Here is a 24,489-nt window from a genome sequence, read left to right as displayed (position 1 = left end):
CTACTCAGTAGGCTGCAAAACCTCCTTTCAGTGTCATTCCCTAATAATTTTTTCATAGTCCTTTCCCTAATTTCCTTCATAGGCTTATGAACGCCTGTGGAAATGCTGGAAAAGATTCTCTTTACACCCCAAATAAACAGCCACTCCATGTTTCCAACAGGTTTTGAGGGCTGGATAAGATGCTGCCGGTGCAGAAGACAGCAGATCATGAAATAAAGACTTCTTTTGAGTGGTAGAAACTTTCTCCCGCAATTCAGGAACAGCCGAGGCTTTCACCGGGGAGCACAGAGCCCCGCTTCTGCCCGTCGCGGGCCGGCTCCGGATAGGGGGGGCCCGTCCCCCCTTCCCGCAGAGCGGCCCCAGCCCCGGCGCTCGGAGAAGGGGTAAAAGGAGCGGCTTTTGCAAGCTCTTTTCCCCGGGGCCGCGGCGGGAGGCTCTGAGCCCCCTGCCCGGCCGCGTCCCCGCTCCCGCCCCTCGGACCAGGGCGCCTCCGTCCTCCCCGCCTCGTGCGGCCGGGCCGGAGCCGCCGGGGCCGCGGCCGCCCCGCCCCGCCGGGAGGGCGCTGCGACGGCGGGGCTGCCCCGGCGGGAAGCGCCCGGTGCCGCGGGGCTCGTGCGAGGCCGGCGCCGCCGAGGCGCGGAACAAAGAGCCCCGGGCCGGGCCGGGCCCGCCGCGGGGGCAGCGCGCCGAGGGCACCGCCGGGCGAAGGGCGGCGGCCACGGGCCCCGGCCATGCAGCTGCCGGGAGGGGAGGAGCGGAGCGGGCGGTGGCGCCCCGGAGGGGGCAGCGCCCGGAGGGAGAGGGGGGAGGTCTGGCAGTGCCGGCAGCCTCCGAGCGGGGCAGGGGCGCGGCGGGGCCGTGCCCGGGGCAGGCAGCCGCGGCGGGCGCCCGTGAGGGGCTGGACCGCGCTTCATGCGAGCGGGAGCCTCTCCCCGCCGAGCGGCCTCCCGTCCGCCCGCCGGTGCCCGGCGCTGCCTGCAGAGCGGCGGCAGCACCGGGGAGTGACTCGGAGAGGGGAGGAGAAGAGGAGGAAAAGAAATCGGATTGCCGAAAGGATTAGGAAGTGGGGTGGGGAGCCGAAGCTCTCTCCCTCCCTCCCTCCCTCCCGGCACACATTTGTGAAGCTTTTCAGAGTTACCCTTCAGCATCAGTACCGGCAGGCGACCCGGGGGAGCCGCGACAGAGGAAGGTGCTCGGCAAACTGCAAGAGCGATCAGAGGGAGCGGAGTGGCCCGGGCCGGCGGACCCTTCCCCGGCCCCTGCCCGGGGAACACTGCATTTCCCGGCTCCGCTGGCTTATATATATAAAATACATATTTTTTTTACGTTTTTACTGCTCCTCTCGGAGGACAGGATTTGGAGCATTAAGGGCGGGCGTGCTGCCGGACCGCCTGCCCTGGACGTGCGAGGTGGGGAGAGAGGAAGGGAGAGATGCCTCTGATTAGAGGGAAAGTCGTGCTCATCCTCGGATTCGTCTTCCTGACAACTTTCCTGGCTGCGGTGAGAGGGCTACCCGTGAGGGGGAAACCGCGCAGCAATACCCCGAAGGAGAGGAGCTCCAAGCTAGCGGAGGTAGGGCGATCTTTGGGGAAATACGGAGAGGTGGGAGAGTGCTGGGGCGAACTCTTCCTCAGCCTCTGCACCCCTTCCCGTGCCCGGGAAAGCTGAGGGGGCCAGCCGGGCACCTGGGGCTCCCTCCCTCGGAGGCAGTTGTGCATCTCGGACGGGAGCAGCATCCAACACGTGTCCCGCGGCTCGGCCGCCCAGAGCTCCGGGCAGAGAAGCAGCAGCGGGGAGAAGCAGGGCCCCCCATCCCCCTTATCGATGGCTGTTTCCTCACTCGCTGAGGGACAGAGCCCATTCCTGGCCTGCAGGATTCTCGGGAAGCCTCAGGTCTTTGCTCTGCACAGAGGCTGAAGGAAAGGGGATGCTTTAGGCTTCCTGAATTCGGGGCCGAGTGCCGTGACACAGTGCCCGGGAAGATTCGTTGCCTCCGGTGGCAAACATCCCAGGTGGGGGAGAGGGGTCCGGCTGCAGTCAAATTAGCAGCTGGTGCCCTGCCAGGAATGCCATATCTCTTCTACCAGAAACACGACAGATTTCAGCCACCATCTCCCCTCCCTTCCCCTCCGAAACCTGCTCCTGGGGCAGGTTCCGGAGCGGCCATGCTCCCTTCTCGTCCCGGCACCCTGGCCCTGGCAGTGTCCCCCGGGACAGGCGTCCTTGGGAACCCCTGGGCCGGGAGGAGGGGATGTCCCGGGGCTGCGCCTCTCGCTCTCTGAGCGCCGGATCCTGGCCCGCGCTCAGTGCCGAGAGCGGATCGTGGCAGGGGATGAGGGACTGGTCAGACTGGGAACCAGCTGGTGGGGCCTGATGGGGATGACAGGAACGGAATGGAAAAGAAACCATCGGGAGAGATGGAAGTAAGGAAGACTATTGGGTGGTTAAAAGAAGTTGTTTTTCATCTTGAAATTGTTCTCTGGAGGAAAAGTCATTCAGGAGTAGAGCTGTGTTCAAAAAGTACTCTTTGAAAGAATACTGCTGCTAAAAGTAGGTGAAATGAATGATTGAGAAAAGTGATGATAGGAGGATTTTGAGCCGGACAGTTCGAGCAGCTCAGTCCTCGCTGGCGATACGCAGCAGTACAGAAAGCAGCAGATTTGATCTCCAGTGTCAGTCAGACTGGGAGAGGAGGTGCAAAGTGATGGGAATACACCGTATTGCAGATTAATGCCAAAACGGGGTCTGTTCTGTGGAGGAGTCATGCTGGCAGCTCCAGTTGGATGCACTAAACTCCATTCCAGCAGGAAGTCCAGGGCACAAGTGTGAGGAGGGAATCTGCCACATGAATGCTTGGCTAAGGGGCAAGAGAGGGCACAGGCTGCATCCAGCCAAGTACCACTAGTCAAGCCTGGTGATGGTTTTGAGTGGAGTGTGGACTGAGCAGATGCAAAGAGAACTGCTGGGGATGATGTGCTGTACTGCTGGTAATATCATGTTGGTGCTGTACTTTGCTACCGAAACTTCAACTATAGATGTACATGCTGGTTCAATTGCCAGACAAATGTCAGGCAGAGTGACCTCAGACTCCAGTTGCAGAAGGAGTAGAGATTTACCCTTGAAATCCAGGAAGGTATTGCAGCCCTGTGGCAGGGACCAAGGATAGGGAGAAGCTGTCTGTTAGGAAGTTGTGCATGCCCTCACCACGGGACCCTGCAGTGAAGTCTCAGGCTCCTTTTTATCTGACATCTGAAATCCATGGGAGAGCGTGTGAGCTGCTGTGAGCCGCGGTTTGTGAATGGCTGTGAATGGGGAGCGTTGTGCGGCCAGCCAAGGATCACACACGGCACTTACACAGCGCCGCCTCTGTCCCCGGGACCTTTGCTTCTTGCAGAAAGACAAACATGCGAGAAGGGTACAGGCAAGGGTTTGAGGGTGGAGGTTAGCAGCAAGGAGGAAGCTGAAGAATGGATTCCTCTGGCAGTCTGTTGTGCACCCTGCATCCCTCAGAGTACTAGGGGCACAGTTCCCATGGCAGGGAGGAAGCAGTAGGTATTGGCATGTGTCTGCTGGCTGCGTTTTGGGATGAAATCTTCTGTTTCTGGTGCATGCAGGAGACAATTGAGAGTAGTCATGCCCAGCTGTTTGAACTAAAGCAGAGAGCACAAGCACAGCAGCATGGTGGTTAAAAAAAATCCAGAGTGATTTTGGGTCATACATACAGATGGTTCCTGTTGCAGCACTGATCCGTCCTGTCTCTATGGCAGCAGGGCAGCCACAGCTGGAGTATTGGTTACACTATGGGTAATGCCCTACAGATGTGGGTAGAATGAAGGGGGCTGTGAGAAGAAAAATAGAAATGACAGGGCAGAGCAGATAGACAATCAAAACCATTAAGCAATTACATAACTTAGACTTTTTAAAATTTAATGGCTTTGTTTAAATCAAATAACATATTTCCTTAGGTTTAGAACCTGAATGGGTTTTTTTGTAATCTGCGCTGAGCCTTAGAGCTGCACTTCTATACTAAAACAGGTTAGAAAAATCAAACAAATAAGTTTTTCAGTAATTTTTTTGAGATAGAAAGTGTTCTTATTATTGTAGGAAGGATGTAGGGAACACATGCTTTATTTTTGGGCCTTAGCCTTATGAGTATGTCTGAAGTCCTGTACCTCAGTCAGGATCCAGTATTTTCAGCCATTACCAAAGGAGCAAGTACTTGTATTTACACTGTCTTAGCAATGACACAGGCCAGCAAAGTTTTGCCCAAATTATACTGTGCTCAGCATAAACAACAGATGTAGTGAGAATATTTTGGTCTTTCTTCAGCCTATTTGACTAGAAGTTGAAAAGTCAGGATGGAAAAATTGAAAGGCAGTTTTCTTTCCAAACTGTGACTTGACTCTAACAAGAGAAGGTACCTGCTCCTCTGGAGGTTTGTTGGTGATGCCTGGGAAGGCAGGCGGGTTCAGAAACAGCAGACAAGTATACAGCAGGGTATAAGAAGCACTTTTGCAGGTTGGATGTGTCATACTTTGATGTGAGCAGAAATGTGGCAGGATGGAGCACTGAGTTAAGTGGCTATTCAGATTTGGGTAACAATATTTGAAAAAGGTTGTGTCCCTTGTGGAGACAAGGTGCTGCTCATCACATCACTTAATGGTTCATTTATTTATGAAGTCAAGAGCTATAAATGAAAAATATGTTTTGATAAACTGACTGGATTTCAAAATATTGGCCCTGAACATTGTTAATAGATGTTTGGATTCTTTCCAGCTGATACAAATCAGTTACAGTGCTCTTCTGGTAAACAGAAAACAGCCACAGTACTGTCATGCTACAAATGTAAATGTTCAGAGTGATTAAATCTGTGTGAACTGGCACAAGAGTTTCAGTAGTTGTGCACTGGAATAACCGTGCTTGCAGGAATGGTGTGTTGGAGCATCTCAGCGCTGATGGGGTGAGCAAGCTAGCAGTGTTTTATGGAGGGTCCAGGCCACCCAGTCCAGCTCTGGTGGGCTTGGTGAGTGCTCTTTTGCAGGAGGGAGCCACTCTTGAGAGAGCAGCCCAAGAGCAATGTCAGCAAACTCTCCAAATGTTACTGCAGGGCTGGGATAGGGGGCAGATCCAGGCTGGAACTTGCTATTGGATTTCCCCTGGTCTGAGACTGTAAGCAAAGCAAATCTGGCATCTGCGATAAGAGATAAAGGAAGGCAACAAAAGAAATATCAAGCGTAGCATAAAGGCTGAGTTGGCTGCAAATCTGTGGGTTTGTGCAGCACCTGATATGACTGGCTCCTGGCCCCTGAGAAATAAGGAAACAAGTAACAACACTACACATTATTTACTGGTTAAACCAGGCAGTGACAAAAGCAGTAGGAAGCTACTTGTAAAACTAAAGGTCTACACCTGATTAAAAATCATTTAAGAATTAATTGTATAGCAGTGATGTGATGCCTGGCCTGAGATACCAGCAGACAGAAGGTGAAGGAGCTCCAAGGTGATGTGGTGTGGCTGTCCTAGATTAAAAAAGTGTTAAAGAATCTCAGCTGGGCTTGAGTGGAGTTTGTCAGGAGGCTGTAAGTCGGGGTAGCCCTGTCATTCGGGAGCCCTAATGTAGCCTAGACACATTGGTTTGGGGAGAGCACGGGGGTGATGGGCTGCACAGGCACAGAGGTCTGCGGGGGCTGCCCCATGCCTCCCGCCCAGCTCTTGCTCCGTCCTGACTCCTCCGGGGCTCTGGCCAAGAGGAGCATCTCGGTGTCCCCGGAGCCGTCTCGCCTGCTGTGGATCTCCAGCCTGTGTCCCCCGTGTGTGCCCTGCGGGGAGCTCCTGCCGGGCTGCTCGGGAGCGAGCAGCTGCCTCGGTGCTGGCTGCCTGCACAGCCAGATCCCCGCCGCCACTGCGGGCTGTGTCAGTAGCAGAGTCATTTTGCCTGAGGATGTGCTTTTTACCTTTTCATTTCTTCAGCAATTAAGCGTTCTTGTCCCTGGCTTTGTCCTTGGCGGAGGTCGGATTTGTGGGTACAAAACGTTCACTGAAGCATCCTTCCGCTCTGAAAGGGGCTCTTTGTGCGCGGGGAGGTACTTCGCCCTTTGTAGCAAATTTCCTTTTGAGAAGTGCCAAATTATCTTAGTCAACACAGTTGAAAACCCTCCCGCCCTGGGGCTGAGACAGCAGCAGAAACAAAGGAGAGCCGGGTGTAGGGAAGCTGCCCAACAAGGGGGCTTCTTCCATTTTTACTGCACAAATAGGTCTGCTGCGTTCCCATTGTTCCAATCAAAGGGGTTCCTGTAAAAGGCACATATAAGGGGAAGAGATTAGCCACAAATCGCCCCACAGGGTATTGCCCTACACTCCCTCTGGGTTCCCAAAATTGTCCAACTCGTGCAGACCCTTTCCTCAAAGACAGTCAAACTGGGGAACTCATCCTGCCTCCAGCCATGATCCTCCCGGTGGGGTGATAGAGGGAGCGTGCTAGAGAGTAATTCCTGCTTTGCTCTTGTCAGTGTTTCAGGGGTAGGGAGTGAAAACTGGTCCACATTAGCAGTAAGTACTCTTCCTCTCAGAATAATCCTCAAAACAGGGAGCCTGATAGTTCCCTTAGGGGAGCCTGAGGACAGTCTGAGCTGCAGACAGGCCACCAAGGTGTACCTGTGCTGTCCAGCTCCTTCAAAGCAAATTTATCAGCCAGAGGCTCAGGTTTTGTAGAGTATACTGGAGCAAGGAAGAGATTGCAGCATATTTCAGTGTTAGATCGGATTTGTTTCAGACAGAAGCTTGCAAAAATGCAGTGTAAGGACTATTTTTTGTTTGTTTGTTTGTTTTGGTAGAATGTTTTTTCAAGGAACCTTCATTGGGCAGCCTGATGCTTTTATGTGGCTGCATGGTGTTGCTTCCAAGCAATTCAGTGTCTCCATGTTCCTTCAGTGTAGGGACTCTGGGGGCTTTTCTGAGAAGTTCTTTGAGATGTACTTTCATCTCAGGACTTATGAGATGAAGACACCAAAACTATGGTGACCTGCCTGGCTCTGAGTCCTAGGTGGGCCTTGGCACGAAGGGCACCAATGCCTCTTGGGGTTCAGGTTGGTTTAGTCTCTAGGGCAAAGATAGAACTTCAAAGGAACAAAATGCAGTCAATTGCTGCCTTCTGCTCTCCCCTGGCACCACAAGACAGGCACAGGGGAGAGACCTGGCTGCAGATGGCCAGGAAGCATCCCTGATGCAGGGAAGAGGTGGTGATGCATGGGTTCGTCTTGGATTAGGAGCTGGTGCTTGGCCTGGTCTTTCAGGCTCTTATCTAGCACTCAGGACTCGGGCTGCAAGGCATGTGTGGGAACATGTCCCAAACCAAGAGAGGAGGCTGGCACATGGCATGGCCTTCAGGTGAGCCCCTTCCACCCCAGCTTGCAGCTCTGGCCTAGGGTGAGCAAGGCAGCCCCGGCTCTTTCCCAGCCCCTGAGCCCCAGGTGCTGCTGGCTGAGGAGGCAGTGTTTGCTGGGTGGCCTGGAGGTGCTGTGGGAGTGCCCCATGTGGAAAATCAACCTCTCTTTGCCTCCCCTGGGATGTCATCTCTTCCTTAACACTTTGGCACTTCCTCCTGCTATCCTCCCTGCCCTCCCCTTCACCTGCAGCCATTCCCACAGCAGCCAAAATCACAGGGAATTCCAGCTGCACTGTGCCATACCATGAGCACCTCCATTGAAACAAGATGTTGTACAGATATCTTCATATGCAGTTCCCAACACCTTCCCCTTGCAGACAATGTGGTTTTATTACATGCTAAGGCTGCTGGCTCCTTAAAATCAAAGCTGCCTGGGAGGGGAGTTGAGCTTGACCCCAGGCTGGGGAGCTGCAGCCAAGCACCTGGGGCAGGGACTGCTGGCTTGGAGTCATCCCAGCTTTGCCCCTTCAGGCGGACGAGATGCAGCATCCCTGCCTGGATCCCTTCCTGTGCAGGGCATACTGATACTCCAAGTCTGGCTCATTTTGTGAGCCCAGGTGCCCATTTTGTCTGCTGTTGAAGGGATCCCAGGTGGATTTGCATTTGTTTGGTTGGCTGCATTCCTTGCCCCACTGCTTGCATGGAGGGGGCAGTCTGTGCACCCTTTGTGGGACAAGGGGAGCAGGGGTCCCCTGCACTCCCTCCTGCCTGTGATTCCCTCCCCACCTCTTCTAGCCGGCAGGGGGAGGCTGGTGTTGATCGGGTCCTGTCAGTTTCTCCACCTGCTTTGCACTATTTGGGGTTTTCTTCCTTTTGCAGTTCTGCCTGGGCTGTGACAGGCAAGGAAGCAGCAGCTGGAGCAATGGGAGAGTTATGGTGTGCAGACTAGCAAATGCAGATCTTTAGCTGGAACAAGTTAATGGTTACTGAAGTACATGGGGTTTAGAGCTGGAACAAGTTAGCAGCTTGTTCTAGACTCCCTCTGATGCACTGGGAGCTTATGTGTATTACTGCTGAACTATCTTAGCAGAAACCACGTGCCCTAGCAGGAGCATTTGCCAGAGAGCACCAGAGGATGTGGATGTGTCTGTTCATCTCTCTGGGGACCTCTCCATGCAATCTCTGTGGAGGCCTTGCTCCTGTACCCATGACTGAGCCAAAGTCTCAGGATCTTCAGGTAGTGGGTGCCCTGCCACCAGCTGTGTCCTTGCAGCAGGCACCACCCATCAAGAATTGTCCCCTGGGACCTGTGTGCTTGGGCAGGGTCTCTGGTGCGAGGACAGCCCCATCTGCTGTGCTGGGATGTATCAGCACTGCCAAGGATATGCTCCAGCTCCTCCACTCCAAGGCCTGTGTGGTTGGTTCATCTGTGTAGAAAGGAGACCAGTTCCCCTTGGGGGCAGGAGGGGAGAAGGAGCTGAGCTGTGGTGAACCTTCTTGAGAGCTTCTCTGAGTACAGCATGGCAGACCCCCTTGTATACCTGGCCTGGCCACAGGCCACCCGAGGAGTGTGTCATTTCTTTGTCTGCAAGATGGGAGCCTTGCAGACAAAGAAATTTTTCTCAGTGTTGAACAGGAGAAGATGTTTATGGTAGAGAAACATCTGCCGGTGAAACTACCATGATCTGCGTGAGGAGGTCAGCAGCTTGGCATGGTGAGGCGAAAGGCCACGAGGCTGCTGCTTTTCCTCCTTGTGTCACAGGTGACAGGGGAGCGAGGACTCCCTGGGCAGGTTACTCATGAGCACACCCACAGGAGAGCCGACTGGTGAGAGGGGCTGGGCTGTGCCAGTGGGATCCATGGTGAGGAGCATTCTCAGTAGCCTGGACGACCTCCTCATTTTTGGTCTTGCACAAAGTCAGCTATGCTGTGTCCTTGCTCCTCATGGTGCTGCGTGCTGCTGCTTCTCCGTGCTGTGCTGTGGTGTCTTCTGCTCCAGGGCTGGCTGTGCCTCAGGGGCAACTGAGTCACCGACCTTGGAAAGAGTTCTGAGATTACAGTTGTTGCAACTGTGAGACATGAAAATAAATGTGAAACATGAGGAAGCCTTTGATGCTGCCTCCTGCAGCTCCCTACCCAAGACAGTTGGAATGAAGCTAGTTAGAAAAGAAAGTGATACCATATGATCTGAAGTATTTTGATAACTGAATGAAAATTATAATCATGAGGGCATAATAATTATCTGTGCAGCCCACAGTTTGCTGCTGGCTCCTGCTGGTCTGTCATAAACAGGATCTGCCCACGTAAGCATGATAATCAAGTGCCTTGTCTGTTCTTGAGCCTTGTAGAACTCTCCTAAAACCTAAAGGGAGTCTTTATTAAAAGAAAAGAACAAACCAACAAAACCAAACACCAATAACACCCCTCCCAACACCCATGTAAGCTGATCCTGAGGTGGAGGGGATATAGTACAGTGTTTGGGAAGTCTCAGTTCTACTCTCCACCTGTGCCACAGCCCCTTTGTGGGCAGGAGTGTAACCCAGAGCACAAGAAGAGGGAGGCAATTGGAGATCTTAACTTCTTTAAATTACCTCTGGCAGATCTTCCAGAGCTCACATGTCAAAATCCTGAGTGACAGCTCCTGCTAAGCCCCCTGCCTGTAAGTCTAAACGTGTTGGATCTGATGGCTGGGACTGTGGCTCAGAAGGTCTTACAGACAGTAGCAGGAGCTGAGCGGCCTGTTTGCCTTCCCTGTTATCTGGTAGGTACCCACCCAGCTCTTGTCACCTCTAGAAGATGCTGTGCTCTGACAGGGCTCTGGGAAATCCCTTAAGTGGGTGATGAGCTGATGGATGGCAGAGGTCACTTGCCTAATGTGCGTCCCATGGATTTTCCATCTGGCTGAAAGCCTGCCAGTAGACAGGTTATGTGCTGGTAGATGGCTTATGAGCCAGGAGGATCAAACTACAGCCCTCAGGAGGCCATGGGGGTTTCTGCTGGCTGGGCTAAAAAAGCCCTTTATTTGGGCAGTGCCTCATAGAGGAGAAGCAGGTTCTATGGGAGGGAGGCATCATGGCACACTGCATTTGTTCCTGGTGATCACCCTGCTGTTCAACCTTACTTTATTTTAAAGAGACAGCAGTGTTACCTGTTAGCATTAGAAAAACCTCCCTTTCTCCCCATCCCACCAGCAAAAACTGTCGTGGGCCTTTCTGCAAACTTCAGCCCCAGAGCTAACCCCAGACATGCTGGGCTTCCTTCTAATGCAACCAACCAGCCTTCTCTACTTCCATAGCTTTATAGTATGGCTTTATAGTAAAATCCTACTCTGGAGTTGTTCCTACCCAGTTTCAGTCCAAAGATAATTTTTTAATACTTTCTCCAGATCCTTGCAGCTCATTTAGGTAAATACAAAAAGAAAAGTTTTACGGTTAAAAAAAATTGTACTTGACTAATTCATAAGTGGGCAAGTTTGCAACAGACAGATTTTAAAATAATGTTGGAAAGCTTTGGGGAAAGGGAAGGAAGGTCTATTCAGGAAAAGATCAATAGTTCTTCTGGTGGTTTCTTGTTTCAATACAGCATGGTAAAACTGTTCAAAGGAAACCTAACACAAGCAGTAATGATTAAGCAACAAAAGCCCTCATTCCTTATAATTATAGCTCAGTGTGATACCGGCCTTTAGCAAATACGTCATTTTCTTCACTGCAGTGTTAACAAGCCCAAAGCACAGCCTCAATGTTGCCTCTGATCTGGCTGCCGTGGGCACAGGTTTCCTTGGTTCAAGTTGAATGAGTTTATGTGCTCGATAATTGGCTTGGGATAGGTGCGGGTAGAAGCTGCATCCTCTGAGCTTGTCCTGTGCTGGTGACTTGCTTGCTCCACTGGCTGCTGATGCTCTAGCAGTGCTTCACTGCCAGGGGGGTTCTCTCAAATGTGCTTGGATTGGTGTAACCCCATGATGAGGGGCAGCTCTGCTCAGCAGTCTGTGTAGTTACAAAGAGCACTGCTGTTGGGTGCTCTGGCAGCTTGCAGCTCCTGCAGGGAGGCTGAGGAACGTGCTGCAGGGACAAGTACCTGTGCTTGTGTAAGTGGCAGGGTGGTGGTGTCCCTGGTTGCCAAAGTGCAGTACAGCACAGGAACTAGTCTGATGATGTTTCCAGGTTTTAAACTGAAATGTCATGTCTCTAATAGTAAGAGCTGCAGCACATGAACATTGGTCATTTGTTTCCTTAATCCAGATTTAGTTCAAAGCCTTACGGACATTTCTAGCAAAATCACAAATTTTAAGAGCAGAAGAAATTACTAGAGCCTTGAATTTCTTCCCTAGTGCAGTTGCAGTACTCATGTGTTGAGCCCAGTCATGTGGGTTTGGCAGTCTCCACAAGAAAAATTGTCACTTTTCTTTTTAATTGTTCCTGTGGTTAATTACCTATGGCATTAAAAGCATGATCCTTATTCCTCAGTTAAATTTTTTTGGCTTTGACTTGGGCACATTGCTTCCTATTATGTGTTTCTGTTCTGGATTATAGTCTCTGGTGCCTGATGGATTACTGCCTTAAAGAACTGGCAAACTGAGTCATTGCTTTCTTTTTTCAGCATGAGAAACAAATTGAATTGTACAAGTCTTTCACTGGAAAAGACTTGTACAAGACTTGTACAAGACTTTCCATCCCTTGAAATGTTTTTGTGGCTGTTCTCTTCATCATCTCCAGATTTTTGAGCAATTCTTACAGAGGTGTATGGACTAGAAATGGAAAAATGTCAGCTTTTGGCCTCTAGAGCAATGATGTATGGCCTTTTCCCACACCTTTTCCACACATCTTGTTGCCCATGTTATGTACAAAGTAGGCATGACACTGGGGTGAATTGCTAATGAGTTATTTCCCCTTCCAAACTTCTCTTCTAAGCTTGTGCCTCAAGGTGTTTCAGTGGTCAATCCTACATGTGGGACAGCCTGAATTATGTGGGAAGGGCTCCTGGGCTGGTAGGTAGGCAGGTATGATCCTGCTTACAGCCTTCAGTCAAAACATGATCTTCACAAAGGGAAATTCCATGCTCTTTCCTGAGTGCTGCCCCAGAGTTTCTCTCAGGTTCCTGCCCTTATTCCAGCCAGGTAGGATATGCCAAGTGTAAGCAGGAACAGCTGTGGCAATTCCTTGTTCAGCTTTTTCCTTTGCTTGGTGCTGGCTGGTTGCAGGAGAAGGTTGGAAGTCAGCTGGAAGACACTGATGGCTCCCCAGCGCTGCACTCTGCTTCCATGGGGGTGGAAGGAGAAGGGAGCTGCTGATGATGACGAGCTCTCCAATGGTTTGCAGGCTTTCTCCTGTGCTCTACAGAGAGCAGGGAATAGAGTGTTCCCTCTGGACAAGCAAAGTCTTCTCTTCCCTTAGCCCACTGCAGTGGCTGAGCTCCATCCTTGGTGGCTTTATCCAGTTACTCCTTGGACAGTGCAGAGGAGAGGGTGGGTGTCATGCAGCAGGGGTGCAAACTTCAGGTGGTGCTCGTGTGGCTGTCAGGGGACCCTTGATGACTTGGAGAAGACACATCTCATGCCATGGATGTTCTCACCTGGAGGGAGTCCTGGGCCTTCTAAGAGCTTGTTAAATCCATTGATTGACTGTCTGGGGCAGGGCACTGAGCCTTAGACAGGAGGGACATCTGATGCAGGGAGAGATTTTAACCCAGCAAGCCTTTAGAGTGATGCAGATGCCAACGGGAGGGAAGTTTTGGGTGGTACGTTGTAGTGACCATTGCTGAAAGGCTCTTGGCCATCCCGGGTGGCCACCCCTGTCATTCTTATGCCTCCAGAGTATCTGGGAGCTGAGGGAGTTCTGTTTGCCCTGCAATGTTTTTGCAGCCAGTTCTTCTGGAGCAGTTTTACATTTTCCCTGTGGGAACAGTACTCTGAATTTCTTGAGCTTGTTTGGGCGTAAAATCTGAATTAGGCACTGAGTGTAAATTTGGAGACTTTGAGTCTGTTCCTGGCTTGCTTGCTCTGGTGTCCTTGGGTGAGCTCAGATCTTGTTGCTAGAGGAGACCTCACTTTCCATGTGTATTAAATTTGGGCTGTGTGTGACACGACCTCACCCAGCCCAATAAGCTCTTTGCAAATTAGGCAGGAAAGCCAGCCTTTCCTGGCTGTTGCCAGTCTCTTGTGCAGGGGTTGTGTTGGGCATGTGCAGCTGGCAGCAAACCCCGCACAGCAGGCAGTGTTGTGCAGCCAGCACTGGGACATGGCTATGTTTGTCTGCTCAGCCCCCTTTGCTGTTTTTGTTCCACCTGGGCTCCTTGCTTCTTGTCAAGGATTCCTGGGACATGACAGTAGGCCTAGCAAGGGGCTAAGGTACTGGGAACTAGGCTGAGAGAGAGCCAGGCATCATTCCCATGAATTCTTCCCCAGACCACTGTGGTTTGGATGGGGACAGAGGGGGAGCTGGGAGGGAAAGGTGTGTGCAGAGGGGTCTTTCTGCTCAGGTTTGCTACCAGCAGTGCCACAGGAGTCCTCCAGGCCAGGGAGGACTCTGGGCAGCACAGATTCTGTCCTCTCTGCAGCCCTCTCTGCTCAGGGCCCATCTGGTGGAGTCTGTCACCGGCCCTTCCCTGCGTTCAGCCTGCCCTGGGCAGCAGCCAAGGGACCAGCAGCGTCCCTGCTGCTCTTTTCCCTCCCCCGGGGATGGAGGGATCGTGGGCTTTGATGTAGAGGGACAGGGCTGGGGACGGGCTGTGTGCGCTCATGAGAGTCTGGCTAGGCTCCAGCTGCCTTTGAAGTGCTCCAGTGATCAGGATGAAAGGGAGGGGAGTCCTTCCCCAAACCATCTGGCTCTAATTGCAGGTAGAAATGCCTCTCTGCGTCCCCCCCGCCCGGCTGTGGGGAGGGGGCACTCCGTGCTCTTCGTTAATCCCACAGCTCTCGGCCGGGCTGGTGCGAAGGGTGAGAGCTTGGGAACAAAGGGGGGTTTCAGCTGGGCAGCCAGAAAAGGCAGACACTGACGGAGATGCTGGAAGTTCGGGCACCTCTGCTCTCAGCCTTGAGCTGCGGGGCCCTGCAGACCTTCCCAAGGACGCCCGTGCCTCGGGGGGGCTTTGCCAGTTGTTCCCATCTCGGGTTTCGTGGGCACACTGGAGCCTGCTGGCCCCTGGAGTCACGCTGCTCTGTGCTGCCAGTGCAGGACGGGGAACGTGGGACTGGGGCAAGCGCAGTCCTTGGCTGGTGCTGCCTCTCGGGCAGGGCTCCCTGTCTGCTAGCCCTGCTCCTCCTGGGACTGCAGGGCTAGCCATGTGCCCCTGGAGTGGCAGCAGCAGCACTGAGAGCCACTGGCAGCACTCACAAGTGGGTTTTGTTGACTTGTTTGGCTGAGAATCTTCCCTTTACCAAAGAGCTAAAGGTAGCTGGGTTATATCTGCCAGCAGTTTCTTTCCGTCTTTGTGGTTGCCTTTGGGTACCATCAGAAATTTCAATTAAACCTGTGCTGCTTGAAGTCATCTGCCCTAATACCAGTACCACAGAACAACGTATTTGGGTGAGGTGTTCCCCTTTGTCATAAAGCCCTGGTCGTAAACTTTTTATATAAATGTATAAAAGTATTAAACATGATCTGAGGTAACTCTGTGACCAGAAGCAACCCTCACTGTTAACCCATTTCCAGGGACTGAGAAATAGCTAAAAAGGGAGAGTGAGAAGTGGAAAGCCAGACAAGATGGGCAATGGGACAGCAGAGGGGTGCAGGGAGGGTGGTCATGAGGTTGGGAAGTACCAGTCTGAATAGACCTGTAGGTTCAGGTGCAGCAGAACTGAGCCTTGGCACAGCACAGGGCACTTGGCATCAACTTGATTGATTAACGTATTAATTGCTCTCCTGATGCTGCAGTAAGATGGGAGTGGAGGAACTGTTTGGGGCAGGAGACCAGATCTGTCTTTGCTGGGTGGTGGTTTGCTCCCTGCCCTGCACCAGCACCATCAAGAGCTGTTCTCTGTGACTCTTCCCTGTGCAGGTGTCAGCGTCATCCAGCCCGCGCTCAGCAGGGGACGAGGAGCTGTCCCCCTCGGGCAGGGCGCGGGGGCTGCGGCGCAGCGGGCAGGCTGGCCCGCGCCGGCACAGGCGCAGAGGGCTGGCTCAGCAGGCTGCCAGGAGCCCTGTGCTGCCCCAGCCCAGTGCTGCTGGCCAGGAGGAGAGCCTGCCCTTCATGCTGGACCTGCAGAACTTGCCAGGGCTGGCCAACGTGGACCTGAGTGCCCAGAACCCCAACATCCAGGTGGGGAGTGGGTCTGGGAGGGCCACGGGGGGATGTGGGTGAGTGCTGTGGTGAAAGTGGTGCTCTCCAGCCTCATTTGGTTCCTTAAGAGAAAAGATCTCATGAGCAGGGTCTGTGTGGCCGCTGTCATCTGTTTTCTTGGTGACTACCTGCTGCAGATAGCTGGCATGGAGAAGCTCCTCGACTGAGGAATTTGCTCAGAGCCTTTCCCCTGGCCTTCCCACCCCCTCTTCATAGAGCAGGAGTAAACCATCCTTACATGGGGGACCTCTCAATTTCTGAGGGTGGCGTTGGCCCCTGTGGGTGACTACCAGCCACCCTGTGCTTCCCACTCTGTCCCTGCTCAGTCCCTCTGGGTGAGAAGATGCCATTTGTGCTCCTCATACAGTCCTGCAGCCCTGAGTGTCTGTGGCTGCTTGGGCTGGGAGCCAGGGCGTGGTCTGGTGGGTCTGTCAAGGGCTGTGCCCCAGCCCACTGCCTTGCCTCATATCTGCCCACCAGGTAACCATTGAAGTGGTGGATGATCCTCAGGCTGAGATGGAGATGGACTTGTTGAAGGAGACAAGCAATGACTGGTCTCTGACATCCTCTGAGTGGCTGTCTCACAAGGACCTATTCTGGCCCCTCTTCTGGGAATACACTGACCCTGCTGAGGGGGAGGAGGAGGAGGAAGATGAAGAGGAGGAGGAAGAGGAGGAAGAGGATGACAACCTGGATGTAGGGGACAGGGAAGAAGAAGAAGAGGATGATGATGAAGAGGAAGATTACACAACAGATTATGAGGAGGAGGAGTCCATGCTTAGTGGAGTAGGTGGTAACTGGGACCAGCGATGGCCGGGGCAGAAAAACTGGATATATAAGGAAAAATACAATTACGGTGAGTTCTTGGCACATGCAGTTGCCCTGCAGACCAGCAATGCAGGTCTGCACTGTCCTGCCTGGCCTGCAGCCCTGCACCAGGGATCACTGGTGCTCAGCTCCTACTTACAAAATAAGCAGGCATGCCAAGGATAAAGGCCAGCACACTCGCTGGGGCTGCCAGCAGTCAGACATGCCAGTGTCCCAGCAGGAATTGTCCTTGCATGTAGTCACACTGGAGCATGGGCTCTAGCGAAGGCATGCTCAGATCAGACATACAGTATAAATGTTTAATGGCAAGTGCTGCTGCCATTGACTCAGGTCCTGTAGTGACATCAGTGCCAGCAGCCTTTTCCACAGACCTGGGTTCCCCCCAGGAGAGGAGCTGCAGAGATGGCAGATTCTAGTGGGCAGATGGGTTGGGGCACCACAGCAGCTCCTGCCTGCAGCTTCCTGGCCTGTGACCCCAAAACCAGTCAGCCTTGCTAATATCGGTGTTCAGCATCATGACCAGTGTGCTAGGCCATGTGGGGGTGGGCAGCAATACCTGTTTGTGTTGGTATGACTGGGAGCAAAGCTGTGAGAATGAGAGCCTTTGCTCAGGGCTGCCTGCCTGGGGTTGGCAGTGAGGATGGGGTTGGCCCTTGGCACTGCTTGGCTGGGCACCTCCGTGTGCCCCAGGCAGCACCTGTCCCTGTTCAGGGATGGAGGCAGAGCTGAGGGAGGTCCCAGGTGGCTGCTGTCTCCCCTGCTGCTAAAGGTTTGCTGAGATCTGCCACTCTCTGCCTCTTGCCTGCTGTGCACAGATTATGAAGATGAGGAGGAGTGGAGCCCATGGTCCCCTTGCAGCATCACCTGTGGCAGTGGCAACCAGAAGAGGACCCGCTCCTGTGGCTATGCCTGCACAGCGACAGAGTCGAGGACCTGTGATCTGACACACTGCCCTGGTGAGCCCCTGCCAGAACAGTCCTTGGCTACTGTCTGACTTTGATGTGGGCTGGCCCACTGCTGGAGGCTGGGCATTGCTCATGCTTCAAGAATTAGTTATGTTTAATGTGGTCATGGCTAATGACCAGGGGGCTTTGTTTCCCCAGAGAAGCTATGATTGGGTTTCATGGCTCCATGGGCAGTTGTGTGGGCTGCCATTAAGTTTGGTGTGTGACTTCTTGCACCTCTCTCATACTGGGAGCTTGAAAACCTCTCCTGAGAGGCATGTTGAGAGCCAGCTCTATCCACTGGGATTTACATAACTAACAGCCTCTGCTGGGCCAGTCTTGCTGCTGGCCCTTCCTTCCAGTCACAGGGTCATGTTACCAAAGTGGCAGGAGAGGGGCTGGGAGATGAGTGGTGTCTGGTGCACATACAGAGAGAAAAATCACCTTTCTTCCCGTGTTCAGCCAGGTTCTTTGTTTTGTTTTGTTTTTGTCTCAAGGAGCAGAAGGAGAGATGGTCTTCCCCACAGAGGAGACACCTTTCAAAAGCGACAACACCACAGAGCTGTTCAACTCAGGTCAGCCTCTGCCTCTGCTTTGCACTGGGGGCTTCAGTGACAGACCTTGGGAAGGTTGTAGCTGGCTGGTGGGGAGGGTTCAGGGTTCAGCCAAGGGGTCCTGTGTCTGGTGTCCAGACCTAAGTCACCCAAACCACTGCCATGTGCAGGCTTCAGTGGTCATGCTGGGAAACCCAGTTGCTCCTGCAGCCCTGCTATGACACAGCTTGGAGGTTCAGTGGCTAAAGCCAGCCTGCCACGTGCCCTCTCCCATAGGGGAATGTTGCCAGCACAAAACCCCTTTCCTCTGTCACTGCCTTGGGGGTGGTGCTGGCTCCAGCTCGTCCCAGGATCCTGGCTGCTCCTGCCTGTGGGTTGCAGGCTCTGCTGGCAGTGTTGGCATGGCTTCAGGCGAATGGCTGCCGGGTAAAGTGGGGTGCAGAGCGTGCATGCCCTCACCCTTTTGGTACCCTCCCCAGAGGTGGACAGCTGTGAGAAGTGGCTGAACTGCAAGAGCGACTTCCTCACCAAGTACCTGAGCAAGGTGCTGACGGACCTGCCCAGCTGCCCCTGCTCCTACCCGCTGGAGGCCGTCTACAGCGCCGTCAACCTGCGCGATGAGCAGCGGGGCAAGAGCTTCCGATGGCGGGACGCCAGCGGGCCCAAGGAGCGCCTGGACATCTACAAGCCCACGGCGCGGTTCTGCCTGCGCTCCATGCTCTCCCTGGACAGCACCACGCTGGCTGCCCAGCACTGCTGCTACGACGAGCACACCCGCCTCATCACCCGCGGCAAGGGCGCCGGTGTCCCCAACCTCATCAGCACCGAGTTCTCTCCGGAGCTGCACTACAAGGTGGACATGCTGCCCTGGATCCTCTGCAAGGGGGACTGGAGCCGCTATCACGCCGTCCGGCCCCCCAACAATGGCCAGCGCTGTGCCGACAACCCCGCCGAGGAGGAGTACTTGTCCCAGCTGCAGGAGGCCAAGGAGTACTAGCACAGCCGCTCTCAAAGGGGCCACCACTGCCACTGGCTGTGTCCCTGCGCAGCCTGGCCAACCCTGCCCTGCTCGTGGGCTCCTCAGTGGTGCCAGGCAAAACGGGGAGGATGCGCCGCCTGTCTCATCCCCTCAGAGGAGTCTCCTCCGATTTCTGAGGATGCTGGAGGTTATTGTGGTGCAGCCCTGCCGTGCCACCCAGGGCAGTCCTGCAGTCCAGGGCTCCTGGCCTGGCATGTGGAAAGCAGCAGAGGCTGGGAGGTATAAAGGGAACAAGGGGCTGCTCCTGTCTGCTTTTGTTCTCTATGACCTTCCAATGCAGCCTGAAAGCTGAGCACAGGCTGAAGAGGGCTCAGCTCCTGCTGGCTTCAGACCACACCTGAGGAGCTGCTGCAGGCATCGCTGCCTGCTCTGGTCTGTACACCTGCCCTGTTTTACGTCTGAAACTGGGGATAGGTCTTCCTAGAGAGTGCAGGGCTGTTCCAGCCAGGCATACAGAGCCAGGCCCCCCATCCTTGGGTTTGTGCATGCATGGTTGGGAAGGAACAGGGAAAGGATTATGGGTCTGTGGGTCTGGGGAAGTGGGCTGGAGGGGCACTGGCTGCCTGGGCTTGCTTGGCAAGATTGCCTAGGCACCAGGGTTTTGGCTGCCAAAGCTACACATGGGTGGACCTCAGAGGAGGTCAGCATGGAGACACCACCTTGTGTGCATTTCAGCCCCTCTGCTGTGGTTCTTGGAGGAACAGGGTGGTAGCATCTGTGCAAGTCACAGCACTAGCCCTCTGCCAGGCTTTGGCCCCTTGGCAGTCCCCAGAGGGTCTCAGGAGCACCTGTGACACAGCCCAAAAGAAAGTCCTGTGTTTCCCACTCACAGCCCTGCCAGGGGCAGGAGGCACCTCGGCCACTGCTCATGCCATTGCTGGTGAGGAGCAAAAAGCACTGAGCCAAGCTAGCCCTGCTCTGTGCTGAGTCTGCCCATGTCCCCAGCTGCTCCAGTCTGTGTCTGCTCAGGTCCCCCACCTGGAGGCAGCCCAGACAAACTGAGCCATGGACCCCTCGGGCTCGCTCATAAGTGTGGCTCCAGAGGAGGAAGACACATGTGCTAATAATGTCAATAACTGGTGTCCACAGATCAGGGATCGTGATGCACTCTTTTGACACTGCTCTTGCCTGGGTTTTATTCAGCTTTTCACAGGTCCATGGCAGTGTCTCCCAGCATATTTTGGAAGCTTTTCTGCAGAGAAACTAGGCTGAGCACCTTTGTCCCTGGACATTCAGTTGCTGAACTGGCAGAAAATTTATAGCTTTTATTTAAGAAATTTTATACATCAGGGGAAATAAAAGTCAAGCACACATAAAGAAGAATAGAGTCATTTCTACTCTAGAGGTTTCATGCAAGGCTGCTAGCTACTCCATGTACTTCTGCAGGGCACTGTTGAATGAAAAAACTGGTTGCAGAGGTCCTTAGTTGACCATCCTGTACTGTCTGTCCTTTTTACAGGAGCTTTCTCCAGCCTCAGTGAATATTCTTGGTCTGAAAGCTCTTTGGGGAGCCTTTCTGGTGGTGTCTTTGTATCTGTTGTGTGTATGTTGATCCATTTGCCTTGGTTACTGATAGAATATTGCATCCTTGGTCATCCATACCTAAGACTTCATAGCTGGTAAAACAAAAGTATTAATGAAGTTATCGCTGAATTATTCTTACTCAACTATTATTGCACCCTTGTATCCCTAGAGTCTGGATATGGGTTCTATCAAAATACAGGCAGACATCATCCATTTCCCAACAGACATGAAGTCTGAGATGACCAGTGCTCTGTAAATGGTGAGAAGGAAGAGAACCAAATAATCATGGATGGAGACCTTGGAACATTTCCATGATCACTGCATGTTCCCTGGCCAAGATGGTCATTCACTCACTAGTTTCTGGCAAAGAGGTAGGTCATACAGAGGTGGTCAGGAGGGGTCACAGTGATCTGGTGGCTTGGTTCTGGGAGCCAAGGAGCCTCAGCAAGAGACATGGAAGCAAATGAAGCCATGAGTGTCTGAAGCCATGGAAGGATGAGCTTGTGAGCTGCAGTCATTCAGCAGAGCATATTGCCATTTGCATGCCATATACCATCATTAACTTCACCAAACTCCCAGTGGAGTTTATTTACCATCAGTGCAGACTTCTTTAAAGAACCTCCTGTTGAACATGCCTAGTGTTCAGTATTGGACCCAAGCATGAAAGCAGGACTTTTACAAACAGTCTTTCTTGAAGAAGGCTTGCAAAAGCTCAGCCAATTTGTTTGTTAGACTGGCTGCTCTCTAAGGAAGTGCTCTTACAGTGAGAGTGTTATCCAGGATTTTTACCCTCCTCTTTACTCTGGCTATGTCAACCAGTCTAACCCCCAGAAAAAAAAACTTGTAATTTCTGTAGGAACTGGAGTTCCTGTTCAAGGGCAAGTAAAAAATTTTCTTGCATTGATACTCCCCCGTTCCCTGACGTCCCCACAAAAGCTAGTTGAGAGCCAAGTAGCTGTTCTGCTTTACTGCCTCTGTGTTTTGGACAATACAGGCACGAACTGGAGCATGAGAAACAGGCACTGTTGTTCCTCATACAAGCACCTTACTCACCGTGGGGCTCTGCAGAACACCGTGAGAAAAGTAGACATTAAGCAAGCGTTTATTTTTATATCCATCAAAGATTCTGTTCAGCCCACTGCTATTTAAGTAATGAATCTCTAAGCTTTCACTCCTTAAGTTTATTGGGTTTTTATATATATAATATATATATAAAATGTCTTTTATTCCTACAAAATTTCACAGAGAAGAATTCTTTAATCTGATGCTGCAATAAAGCACTTTATATATGTATATGTCATGCTGATGTCATTCAGTTGTGACTGAAACATGTGTTGCTATTTGTTTTGGTTGAGAGGGATGATGCTATGTTTAACACTGTCTCTCTTGGGTTCCCAGCCCTAGCTGGGGCCCTGGTGGCTTTGCTTCCTTCCCTTTACGTTTGCATTTGAAGTTGTCTGGCTGCAAAAGTCACAGGTAAGAAAGACTATCTGGAGCCCATGGGATATGTGAAGTTCTGCTTTCAGGGAAGGGAGCCTCCTACAAGAAGACCCTCAGGGTCAGTGCTGAGAAGCAAATGCATTGCCTGTGCCCTAGCCCTGACCTTGGGTTTTATTCCATGGTCAGCCTGGCCAGAGCTGGGTACTGGCTGATGATCCAGCACACCACAGCAGGGGGAAAAAAACCCCAGCATCATCCCAGCTAAAAAACTGATTTGGCAAACCACCTCCAGAGCCAGCAGCTAATTATAGCAGGGGGGTTTGCAAAGCTTTCTAGGGATACAACTTTTTGTTGCTGTTATTTTAGTGTGTAAATCATAAACACTTCCAAGCTTTTGGTGTTTCCACCTGTTTCCTGTCCTCTCTTGCTCCTTTTGCTTTGTGCTGGCTGCACATCTGTCAAGGGTTAATCTGCTCCTCTAGCATGGGACTCTGCTTCACAGCTGCCTGGCACCATTGCTGGCCCCTGCCTGGGGGAGCAGGTGACTCCTCTCAGTGAAGGATGCTAGGGGCTTCCTGCTGGCCTTCTGCAACATCAAAACCATTGTTGCATGGAGCCCAAGCCAGGGGTAGCAGGCTGAGCTCCACTCTGCTCAGAGAAAGTCACTTTTTCCCTGGAGGAGCAGGCAGCAGTTACTGCTATGTATATAACATGCCTAATGTGCTTTTATCCTCTGCAACAAGGTCCTTGCTGTGTTGGATGATGGACCCTGCTGTGAAACTTCTGGGGTATAGAAATCCCACAGCCAGAGGATGGAAGCAGGAGAATTCTGCCCTAATTCTGCAGGTGCTGAGGACCTGGAGATGTCACCTGAAATCATACAGTGAGTCTGTGGCAGTCTTAAACTGCACTTTTTCCTGCTGCTTTGAGCACAAAACTTCCTGACTGGTTGCTTTTGTCTCAGTCTGCCAGCCTGGACTGGAGCTGAGCTGGACCAGTCCCCTGGCACCCAGCGTGCAGTGGTGTTTGTCTGCACACAGAAGAGCCTGCCCAGATTTTGCTGGGGCACAGGTAGGGTGAGGAAAGCTCATCTCTCAGGGATGAACATGAGATTTTGTAGGAACATGTTTACAGCAACAGAGATCCCATTACCTGATTTTTTTCAGGGCTCCAGCTCCAGGAATCTGCTTCTTAGAAAGCACACAAAAAGCCCAGCTGGGCCCAGAAGGATCTCCTCTGGAAGGAGAAAAGAGAATGATAATGCCAGGAGAGTCTAGCCAAAGCCTGTGCAGCAGGTCTGAACTGCAATGCCTGGTATCAACCTAGGAAAGAGCAAAGTGTGGTTGTGGTCTGTGGATCTTGAGTTAAAACTGTAGTTCCAGAGAAGAAATAAACCTTTCAGACACCCCTGTTCTCTGGCCTGTGAAGGGACACACCTCACTGTGTAGCTACATTGGTCTTCTGTGCTGGTGGCACACCTCTGGAGCAGAAGACCAGAAAAAAACCCCAAACCCCAGCACATTGCAGGTTTTCAGCTGTAGTCCTGCTGACCTCACTTTTCCACTTAGTCAAGATAATTTTTTATTCTAGACTTGTCTCCTAAACTTGTCTTTTACAGCACCAGTGGTAATGTAATTTTTTTTTACTTTTAAGTTACCAAGTATATTATCTTCTATACCGAAATGTACTGGATTCATTACAGGTTTATTAGGTCTTCCCTTATGTACTATAAAATTGTTATATAGAGCATTGCCTACAGTCTTAAAAAGGTTCAAAGACCCCTTTTGGTCATTGTTTGATGGCTGCTTCTTACTCATCTCCATGTGCCTCATAACAGCATAGTCAGTGAGGATCCACCTCTGACTTCCATCACTGTGAAAAATTCACTTCTGTTTTCTGGTTTTTTAACCTTTGTCTTCTTTAACTTACAGGACTTTTCCCTGTCAGATTCCTGAAGAGCCTTTGGGCCAGAGTATACTGAACCTTGCTTTTCTCCCTAATCTTATACATCCCTCCCTTCCCCAAATAGCTGAAGGACTACTAAACTGTGACTGTTTTCCAGCAATTCCAAGCAAAGCAGAGGTCTGGGCTTTCTCATTAGCATCGTGCAGCTGCACTGGAGGTCAGCTGTAGCTGCAGGAGTGTGTGTCTGCTGGCAGTAGGCAGATGTAGTGCAGTGACCTTCTCTAGCATGACTTAAGGCTCAGATCTCCTTCACCAAGTCAATGTCTGAAGTGGTGTAAGGCCTTAATTGCCATTGCTGTGCCCTCTAAGAGCTGGCACAGCCTGGCACAGCCTTAGCACAAGCTTTCCTTCACTGCTGGGTCAGTCCAAGAGATTCACGTGTGAACGGCAGCCAAGGCATGGCTACATTACACAGCCTTTCTGCTGCCCTGGGGATGGTGATTTCCAGCCTGCAGGGCAGGGAGCCAGCTGGGGAAGCACCAGCATAACCCAGGGCAGTCAGTTCGCTGGAAGAGCCCTCAAATGGCCTCTGAG

At 52.3% G+C, this 24,489-nt stretch overlaps 1 protein-coding gene across 1 annotated transcript; it reads left to right on the top strand.

Moving 5' to 3' along the window:
* Positions 1-1,404: 1,404 nt before the first annotated feature.
* On the top strand, positions 1,405-21,843 carry ISM2 (isthmin 2). Its single transcript, XM_036383160.1, has 6 exons — positions 1,405-1,572; positions 15,380-15,640; positions 16,142-16,517; positions 17,305-17,445; positions 17,931-18,008; positions 18,467-21,843. Exons 1-6 carry the CDS (start codon positions 1,432-1,434, stop codon positions 18,982-18,984), a joined length of 1,515 nt encoding a protein of 504 aa, XP_036239053.1. The 5' UTR covers positions 1,405-1,431; the 3' UTR covers positions 18,985-21,843.
* Positions 21,844-24,489: the final 2,646 nt, after the last annotated feature.

Source organism: Molothrus ater, chromosome 6 (assembly GCF_012460135.2).
Source record: "Molothrus ater isolate BHLD 08-10-18 breed brown headed cowbird chromosome 6, BPBGC_Mater_1.1, whole genome shotgun sequence".
Classification (NCBI taxonomy): Eukaryota; Metazoa; Chordata; class Aves; order Passeriformes; family Icteridae; genus Molothrus; species Molothrus ater.
The sequence above is the reverse complement of the archived record's forward strand: the minus strand, read 5'-3'. Positions and strand labels throughout refer to the sequence as shown.

Bases quoted from the DNA above. Each gene is read 5' to 3' on its own strand.
- ISM2 (XM_036383160.1), top strand. From the start codon at position 1,432: ATGCCTCTGATTAGAGGGAAAGTCGTGCTCATCCTCGGATTCGTCTTC. The intron at 1,573-15,379 runs GTAGGGCGATCT...TTCCCTGTGCAG, and splicing joins GGAGCTCCAAGCTAGCGGAG to GTGTCAGCGTCATCCAGCCC. The intron at 15,641-16,141 runs GTGGGGAGTGGG...TCTGCCCACCAG, and splicing joins CCCAGAACCCCAACATCCAG to GTAACCATTGAAGTGGTGGA.